Raw genomic sequence first — 10,123 nt, forward strand, 5'->3', positions numbered from 1 at the left:
TAGCTATCTATTTTACAGTTGGTAGTGTAAATATGTCTATGCTACTCTCTCACTTCGTCCCAAGGGGAAGCTGGGATGAAGGGACTTTTATTTTTTAAAGAAAATTCATACAGCCATTGATTATACAGAGCCATTTCTCAGTAATCTTTTCTTTCGACTTAAGAAAATTGGAATAAACCATGATGAGGATGATAATGCCAAAACAAGATTGCTGGCTCATTATCTAGGGTACAAATATACACTTAATTGTTTGACATTTTATTGAATGCAAAGCAAGATTAAGCGTCTCTGCCTTCATTGTACAAGGCTGAAGCAGGAGCCCAGGGTGAGGAAGAATGCACAGCTTTCCTTGGTGGGGCAGATGGAAGCCCCTGTAGTCCTGTCTTGTTGTGGGGAGACTAACACATGTTCTGTCGGTTGCCATAGCCCCTAGGATGGGTGTCCTTCCAGTCGTCCCACTTCGGAGCTCTGTGGACTGCTTCTTCATCATCCTCTTCCTCTTTTTGTTCCCGATCATCTTGCTGCTGAGCTGCTCTTTTGAACTCTGATGTTGTCTTGGCTATTCCCTGATCTGGTAATGTTCCAAATTTCCGATGCTGATCATACCAGTCATTCACTGTCATAGATGCCGGGCTTGGATAACTAGCTCCAAATACTTTGGCTTGGGCCACGGTCCGAGTTAGAACAAACGGTTTCATTGGAGGCTTGCGCTGAAGAGATGAGTGAGAAGTTGATGCCTCTTTTAAAGAGTCTTTTTCTCTCAAGATCTTTATCTGCTGGTCAATGCTCTCAATCTCTTCTAAGCTGATACCAATCCACCTTCGAAGGTGAAGGAGGTAATATTCACGAACACACTCATCATCTGCTTGACTGCTTTCCACAGCAGATTTCAGTGCAGACAACCTATGCTCCACCGCCTTCTTCTGCTTGTCTCTCTCTAGTTTAGCCTGTCTCTGAGATGCCATAGCAACGAGGCTGGGATGGGCCATGGAGGAATGAGCAGTGTTATTTTCAGCTGAGCTGGTCTCGGTTTTGGGCAGCTCAAACTCTGCCACATGATAGTATTGGCACTGAGTTAAGTCGTTTAAAAAGTGTTCTCGAGCCCACTGGAAATGATCTAGACGCTTGCTGGGGTTGACTTGTTTCGTGGCAAATGCTCCTTGAAATGCTGGCACCATCAGGTACTTCAGGTTGGTGGAAGCAGTCTCTTCCAGATCTTCCTTTCGGCTGAACAAGTCGAGCTGCGATAGCATTTCGGCAGCCTTCTTCAGGGGGTCCAGTCCCTTGAACACGTTATCTTGGATTATCCGGGAGCCGGTGGGTTCCATCGCCACTTCCACTTCGTCCAGAAGCTGCTTGCAGGTTTCGAAGAGCTTGGATAGCGGCGGCAGCAGTAACTCGTTTTCGGCGGCTGCCATCTTGGGGGAAGGGAGGAACCCGGAAGCCAGTATGCTCCTTTTTAATCTCAGTTTTTGAGGCCTTTGAACTTGTACCCTGAACCTGATCATAGCAAATAAAACCTAATTTGTTGCTGTTTAATCAATTTACTAAAATGAAGAAAGTTGCAACATCTGACTTTTGTTCAAGCCCATATCTCTTCCACTAAACTATGGTTTAGAAGACATCCTTCTAATACATTCTAGGAGCATTCATCCTGCCTCACTCTCATTGTAACCTTTGAGAGGAGTGCTATTAAGTCAAAGAGAAGGATACTATAGAGTAACAGTTTTGAGGAGCTAAGTTTTTTGTCTAATGCTGGAAGAGATTAAAATCTATTTTAAGACTTCCAGTTTCTGGTCTGCATCACATATAAGGAGCTTGGAAATTGCCACTCTTTCTAACAAACAAGTGAAAAACTGAACAGACGAAAAAATCAACAACTCTTCTTGGACCTCCTGAGAGAGGGCCGATACAGGACAAGCACTACCCCCAAGACTGCAGAGGCAGGCAGGTACAGGGAGTAGAGACCTGGGGAATGGAAACCATCTCAGGAAAAACTGTAATTGATGAATTGCTGGTGGCTCAGGGAGGACAACGCTCAGGCTTAAAAACTAGACCCAGTCACAGTAGTGGTGGTGGTGGTGGGGGTGTCACACAAGATTTACCTCCAGGAGCTTGATCAGGTTCCCACAGTAAATATGGGAGAAAAATACTCTCAGGCTTCTGGCAGGAGGTGGGGTTGGAGGAGGAACCATTTTGAAATACCCAGAGCATGCTGTTCTGCTTAACAAGGGAAACTAGATAACTAGAACCTAACTGACCTGGGGGAAGGGAAATACCCAGCTTCAGCACCCTCTAGCTATCCTGTCCCAACTAAGGTTGGTGGGGGGTTGGGGGCGGGCTGTGAAGTGCAGAGGCATAGGAGGCTCACGGAAAGACTGAGATTTAATCATAAGACTAAAAAATGCTTTCCCTCCCACAGACACCTCACCACCATATTACGAAGGGCCTTTTTATAGCATTTTCTTTTATTTAGTACCTTATATTTGGCTGTCAAGAAAAAATTTCAAGGCATATTAAAAGGCAAAAAACACAATTTGAAGAGACAGAGCAAGCATCAGAACCAGACATGGCTGGAATGTTTCATCTATTCAGTGGCCCTTTTTGTGGTTGTTCTACAGTTTTGGAATATTGTTTCCCAGTTGTTCCAGTAAGACTGGCTTACGGACGTCTCCTAAGAACATAGGCATTGTGGCTATCTCTTACCTGCTCTAGATTTGAAAAGCTTTAGTCAAATGCTTTATGCTTTGGGGAGAAATTGGTTTTCTCCTTAACATGTTATTACTATTAGCAAGATGGAATACTGAGGGCTTCCCTGCTGGTGCAGTGGTTAAGAATCCGCCTGCCAGTGCAGGGGACATGGGTTCAAGCCCTGGTCCGGGAAGATCCCACATGCTGAGGAAGAACTAAGCCCGTGTGCCACAACTACTGAGCCTGCACTCTAGAGCCTGTGAGCCACAACTACTGGGCCCACGTGCCACAACTACTGAAGCCCACGTGCCTAGAGCCCATGCTCCGCAACAAGAGAAGCCACCTCACTGAGAAGCCCATGTGCCACAACGAAGAGTAGACGCCACTCGCTGCAACTAGAGAAAGCCTGCACACAGCAACAAAGACCCAATGCAGCTAAAATAAATAAATAAATAATAAATAAATAAATAAAATAAAAACATTAAAAATAAGTTAAAAAATAAAAGATGGAGTACTGATAACCAAAGAACATTGTAGCCTCAGGATCTGGCTTGAGGACTTTGTGTGTTGTAAACAAGAAGATGATCCATGATTTACAGGTAGTTTAGCCCACTTATCAAAGCTGGGGGTCCCCAAAGTCATTGAGGGCCAAGTTCTTTTTAATCACAAATATTGTTTCACTTGGATGTTTATATGATTCATTTTTAATCAAAGAATAATTTTATTTTTATCTTCTATGTCCGTGAAAACTTATTCAGAGGGACAGTGTTCTTGACTTTTGATGAAATCTTGGCAGGCCCAAGACATTTCTTGTTCATCTCTGGTAACAACAATCTGATGGTTCTAGTCCTTCTAAGTTTCAAACACAGTGCTAACTCATTAAGTAAAAATCTCATTCTGTATAAAAATATTTTGTTTTGATGAAGATTATAACTCCATCTCCCTCTGCAGGAAGGTCCAGCTAGCTGTTAATAGTTTCTCTCTTCCTTACCTAAGACCTGTAGCAGATGGAATCCTTTGATCTAAAAAGCTGAAGATAATATGGTCAGTTTCTTTTTTTTCCCATCCCCCTTCTTATGTCACTTCTCCCACTCTCTAATTTCAACAAATGGAAATAGATGAAGAGGGGGGAAAATGACATAGAACAGAGAAGTATCTTACTTGGGAGATATCTGGTGTTATCACAAGCTGACTTTAAGCTTTTTGGGCCTGGTGGATGTTACATGCTGATTTCTTTTTCTTATGGGTGGGTGTGTGTGTGTGTGTGTGTTTCCTGAAGATTCCATCACTGAGGACTTGTCCAGCTCTGTCTCTCATGGTATGTGTGGTGCAATCCATTTCCCAATCTACTGCTCTTCCTTTAGCCCCTGGTCTTCTGGTAGACCACCCTACAAATAAGCTGTTGGTGTTTCCTACCTTTTCTCCTGGACTTAAAACTTGGACTTAAAATGGCTCCAGTCTTGCTTTTTATCTCTCTGGCATGACTTACCACCTTGGACCTGACAGTCTCTGGATATGAAGTCCAGTCCCAACAGAGTCATATTTATTCTGCTGCCGCAAGCCCCTTTAAGACCCTGAGACATTCTGTGTAACTTCAAACTTTAGGGAATTGAAACTCTATGATCTGGGAGTAGTGCGATGGAAATGCCCATTCTAAGGTTTTAGACAGAAGAGTTAGGACCTTCCACACTTATCCTATCCCTCTTGGGGGAGGCTGGGGATTTCTACCAATGGGTCTTGTCAGAAATCTACTCTCTCCATACCTTGACCCAATTTATTATTTCTGATTTGCTTGAGGAGTCCAAGAATTGTTGCTACTGACATTTTCTTTATAAATGTAGTATATGGTCATCTGTCTTGCACTCATTTCTATATTTGATGTGTATCATATTTTTTGTTTCAATTGAAATTGAAACAGAAAGACTTAGGTTTTAACATTCCATTACATGTGTATTTGCCTGGAGTGTCCTCTTAACATCTACTCAGGAACCAGGGATAGGCAGATTTTTTCAGAGAATTCTTTCAGAGAATTCAGATATAGTGTTTGGAGTTTTCCCATTTCATTATGACCAACTCTCTTGTTAATTAGAAAACCATGGTTTAGTTTGCCAAATGCAATTTCTCATCGATTTTGGATTATTTACCAGAGTGAGGAAAAAGCTGTTTGAAATAACTACTACAAAAAGACAAAAGTCTAGTGGAAAACACTGAGCCCTCCTATAGGAATAGTTTTCTATGAATTGAATCACAAGAGTTGCATTTACTTTATAAGGTCTCCAGTAGGTCGGATAATTTTAATAAGCTTTAGGAACCAAATGGCAATAGAGTGCACTGGGTCTGTGTGGGAAGACATTCTGGAACCTTTTTGAAACATTGAAAATGTTGAAGTATGTGGGCCGAGCGATGGGATTCAGAATGTCCTGCTTGAGCAGTGGAGGAGCTGAGGGTGCGGGGCGTGGAGACTAATATCACCCTGTTTGGTCCTGAGGGATGGCTGGTTAGCCAAAGACGGGTAAGATTCCTCAGAGGAGGAACAACCTAAGACAGGCACAGCCGCAGAGGGGCCAACAGGGGTGGTGCATAGAGCCTTCCTTATATCACCGTGTTTGGCCCTGGAGGATGACAGGTTAGCCAGAGACGGGTAAGATTCCTCAAGGGAGGAACAACCTAAGACAGGCACAGTCGCACAGGGGCCAACACGGGTGGGGCACAGACCCTTAATCCTTTTGAGAGAGGTCTCCTGCCCCCAGGGCTGCTTTGCTCTCCACGCCCAGCTCAAATCAGGACCCAGGAGGCAAACAAAGATCATTGCCCCCAGTCATGTGAGGCCTTTGATTGTTTATGGGATTAACCTGGGAGTGTTAGACCCTTAGGCTATGCCGAGAACTCAATAAAAGCAACATGGGATCAATCAGCGAGGCTCTTGATCCTAGAGGTCTTGAGTCCCCCGGTCCCATCTTTCTCTTCAGTCTGTGTCTGTGTCTTCTTCAAGCTTGCGGCACCCGTCACTCACCTCGAGTCGCCGAGTTGATCCCGGCAGGTCTGTCCTAATTCATGAGGCTGGAAAAATATTTCCTAACTCATCTTTAATTGACCTTCTGTACCCAAGCATCTAGCTCACCTTAAATGGACCATGTGAGTTAAAGTATTGCTGTGCTATCTGGACATTCATATTAGACTTTACTAGCCTCGTAGGATTTACAAAGTTAGGACATTTGAGGCATTAATAAGTGTGATCATATTTTATACAGTTAATTATTTTTGGCCTCTGTGGTATGGTGAAATAAAGTATTGTTTCTTTCCTGCAAGGTGTGCAAGTTTTTGCGCTATAGATTATAGCCCTCTTTTATCTCTTACAAGTGAATTACTATCAAAAGTTAGACTATAGTTTTATACATTTATGCCTATGTTTACCGTATTTGCATGCTGAGAAGTTATTCTATAAAGAGGTTTTCTATTAAAGCGTTTCTATTTTATTTAGAGTCAGTGATTTTCTTTTTCAGAAAAATGAAATCAGTACTTCATATGAAATGGAAATAGAGTCTGAGGGCTTTAGGGACGCATTTAAAGAATTCAATACATATACTGCTTTTATAAAAAGAGACTCCTAGAAGAAGGCTGAACAACTTGTTGGAAGGCCCCTGGGTCCCCAAGTGACCATGTGAAGCAGATTACTGTACGCTGCCCCCAACATGCAGTTGACTATGTCATGTTTCATGTGTATGTCTATTAACTCTGATATGAGAAGGAGAAAGAAACTCTTAATATATTAAGCTACTGATATTTTGGGGTTGTTGATTTTATTTAACTCAATGGGTCTCTACTAGTTTAAAATTGGTTGCCTCTATATTCAGAATGATTTAGAAGGATTTTCTCAGAATTGAGAACATACTGTAGTTATAATGCAACCAATATCACAAATAAACTATTTTTAAATTAAAAGACCAGAGTTTTTAAATGTGTAAGAATACATGGACAGTTTTGCATTATCCATTGTATAATAACTTAACTAGTTGAGTTTATTTGGAAATAGCATGACTATGTGTTGCTAAAGTTCTATTCTGGTGAACTAAAGGAGCTGACAAAAACTTTTTCATCAGAGAGTAAAGGATTTTAGCAGTGGGGAAGGATTGCAATTGTAAAGAAAAGTAGAAATATATACAGAGGGAGTTGGGTCATGAATTAACATAGTAATAACAGGAACTGAAAATCAGTGGCACATTAAAGAGATTCTATAAAACAGTGAATCTTATGCCTACACGCATCAAAAAAAACTTAAATCTCCATTTTAACAGGCTTACATGAGAATAATTTTACCTTTGTGATGCTTAAATGAAATAACTGTACAAAGTTCTTACTTATTATAGTGCCTAGCATAAGTAAGCATTCAGTAAATACTGTATTAGTCATTGGTGTTATTGAAATTCCTGTGCACACTAAAGGTTGAGAAACACTATTATAGAAATGTATGATATGGTGTGATTACCATTTCTATAAGTCAATATTATTATGTTAAAAGGAGAACAGTTGATTAGCTGAATAGAGGATTAAAATACTTTAAAAATGAGAGTCTTATTTATCCTTGGGAAAATTTCAATGGGCAAAAGAATAATGTAAATTTCGCCTCTGCCTTTTCATTTCCACGTACAGCTTAAGTTGACAATGGACCAATTAGCCTGATATTAATCAGTATAAAGAATACAAGAAGAACAACTTTTTTTTCTTTCTTAAATAGTTAAATTTTTTAATAAGTAAAATTTGGTTTTAGTTAACACTTGAGTGGTTAGTGAGCTGTCTCTCTGGAGATATTTGAAGGTTTATTCTGGAGCTCACAGTTAGATAGACAGGCAAATTTAGATGTCAACCAAATAGAAATGACTGTAGACATACGATACTTGAAATAATAACCAGAGAGAATTTGTAAAAATGTAAAGTTGAGAAATAGGTTCTAAGATTAAAAACTGGGGGATATTTACTTTTAGGCTAAGTGGGGAGGTAACAAAATTAGATAAAATGCCTGAGTAAAGCCTAATCTGAGACTGAAGAAGGGAATAAAAATTAGAGTGTAGTGTTCTGGAATCCAAGAAAGAAAGTAAAAATGTAGTAAGAAATTTTACAAATATTGAGCATGAAAGTACTGATATTTTCAATCTGTAACGAAAAGTTCTCTCCTTGAACTTGTATAGTCCCTTTCCTGTGCCTAAGACCATGACTTAATTTATTTGGCATTTCCTGTGCCTAGCACAATAACTTGTATTATTTAATTTCTTCAAGATTCATGGAGGCTTTATTGTGGACCAGAAATTATGTCTTAGGGAAGCTGGGATGACTCATAGCATTTCTTTTTACATAATTTCTTGTTATGCCCCTCAATATCTGCAATATTCATGGTAATCGGGAAAGAAACTGTGTCTTGTACATTTTAATTTGGCACATAGTAAGTAAACAGGATAAAAGGTTTATTGTTGAACTGACAGTTGATCAGTCATCAGTTATTTCCTTCATCTGTAGTCTTCAGCCTTCGTTACTTGAATAACTCCCCTTTTGAGATCTTAGATTTGACATTGCTCTCTGTGATCACAGCCTTCTTCTTTCCCAGTAACTTCACACTCTTAGTTCCACTTACAGAAACTTCTCTTTTTTGTATTCCCTCTATTCACTGAGCGCCATTGTATTTGTGTCTTAATCATCCTCCTTCCGGTTTTCTGTTTTCTATCTGATCTGGATGTTTAGTAGGTTTCTCCACTGATACTCACACTGATACTCAGTGCTGCGGTAACATGCTGTTCTGGATCACTCTCACTCTTTCTCCCATTTTATAGGCAGTCTGCTCAACATTACTGAAGAAAGCTGTGTAATTGTGCTGCTTTTTGGTTACTGCTGAGTCATACTTCATAATATCCACTCTTTCCTTTTATATTTAAAAATCATTTTATTCATCTCTTACTATTCATTATAGCAACAGTTTTAAAACCTTTTCAGCCTCCTTAAGCAGGATCCAGAAGAGGACTTTATATTTAACATTTTTGAGAATATTCAGGCCACTTGATGTGAAAGTTCTCAATTTCTATTCCTTACATTTTGAAAATTTTTCTTCACTCATTCTCTACTTCTATATTAAGGAAGCACCTCTCTTCATTTATAAAAGTAATTGCCATACTTACCTGGCAGGGGAGATACCATGATCACGAAGGTGGTTTTCCCAGGGCGAGGCTTATCCATTGCACTCCAGATGTGCTGACCCCTGCGAGTTTCCCCCCCCCCAAAAAAAAAAAAAAAGTAATTGCCTTGCTCTGCTTTTAGTCATCCAGTCACTTCTTGTATACCAAATATTGTTTCATTAATAATCCTTTTTCTTTTGAATTTTCAGTCATTCTCATAAACTCATTCCTTCTTCTCAGCCAACTAGTATGTTCAAAACTCTTATAAACAACAAATTCGAAAACTTTCTATCTTTCCTGTGATGTTCTTAAATTATAATCTTTTCTATTTTCATCTTTAGACTTTATATTCTATTTGCTGCATCTACTCTTACTGTTTTACTCCCTTAAAATCTTCCTACTTCTTCCCTTCTTCCCCCTTTACTTACCTATTCAGATGTCATCAATGACTTGCTCACTTTTAAAACCACTATTCTTATTATTAGTAACCTTCTTTTTTTCTTTTCTGGCTTGTCAGGAGGCTTCTTTATATTGACACCCTGCCCTTCCTTAGTTTAGTTGATGTTTTGTTTTATCTGATTTGCCTCCTGTTTCTTCGATTAATTCTTTCATCTCTTCTTACTCCATATATGTTTTTATAAGGGGAATTCCCCAAGATTCTGATCTTTCCTCTCATCACTTTTTTCTTTCTCTCTCTGGGAACTCATTTACTCACATGAAGACTTGCCTAGTTTAGAGGTCCTTCAAATACTCAACTATTGCTCTCTCACTTCTGACCAATTTGCTGACTTCTATATTTTTCCAACATACTGTTAAGTATATTTTTTCCTGTTTTTTTTTAACTTGTCTTTTCAAAAATATTATTCATTCCTTTTGATGTTGTTTCTGCCATTGTTTACCATTTCACCATTTAAATTCATCCAACTATTTTTAGCTTTCATTCTGTTTTCACTCTGTTCTTCAGATTGGACAATTTGTATTGATCTATATTTAAATTTGTTGACTCTCTTTTCGTTGTTAAGCCCATCCAATGAATTTTTAATTTAAATTATAATTTTCAGTTATATAATTTTTATATGGTGAAAATAATTTCCATTTCTCTCAGAGCTCCTGTCTACTCATTCATTATGGGTATATTTAATTCTTTGAACAAAATTTTAATAGCTGCTTAAAATCCTTGAGTGCTAAGTCTAACACCTGGACCATGATAGTTTTGTTTTTTATTCATTGTTTTGTTTTGTGTTCCTTGACCCTGGGGCACATTTACTGTT

General features: G+C 39.2%; 1 protein-coding gene and 1 pseudogene across 1 annotated transcript; one reads left to right on the plus strand and one right to left on the minus strand.

Annotated features, from left to right (window-relative positions):
* Window positions 1–398: 398 nt before the first annotated feature.
* LOC130844724 (immunoglobulin-binding protein 1-like) lies at window positions 399–1,418 on the minus strand. The gene has a single exon (XM_057720808.1). The coding sequence runs from the start codon at window positions 1,416–1,418 to the stop codon at window positions 399–401; it is 1,020 nt and encodes a 339-aa protein (XP_057576791.1).
* A 7,429-nt stretch (window positions 1,419–8,847) lies between these two features.
* LOC130847458 (U1 spliceosomal RNA) lies at window positions 8,848–8,996 on the plus strand (annotated as a pseudogene).
* Window positions 8,997–10,123: the final 1,127 nt, after the last annotated feature.

This window comes from Hippopotamus amphibius, chromosome 2, assembly GCF_030028045.1.
Source record: "Hippopotamus amphibius kiboko isolate mHipAmp2 chromosome 2, mHipAmp2.hap2, whole genome shotgun sequence".
NCBI classification, from domain to species: Eukaryota; Metazoa; Chordata; class Mammalia; order Artiodactyla; family Hippopotamidae; genus Hippopotamus; species Hippopotamus amphibius.

Excerpts from the sequence above, each read along its gene's own strand:
- LOC130844724 (XM_057720808.1), bottom strand. The coding sequence starts at position 1,418 with ATGGCAGCCGCCGAAAACGAGTTACTGCTGCCGCCGCTATCCAAGCTC.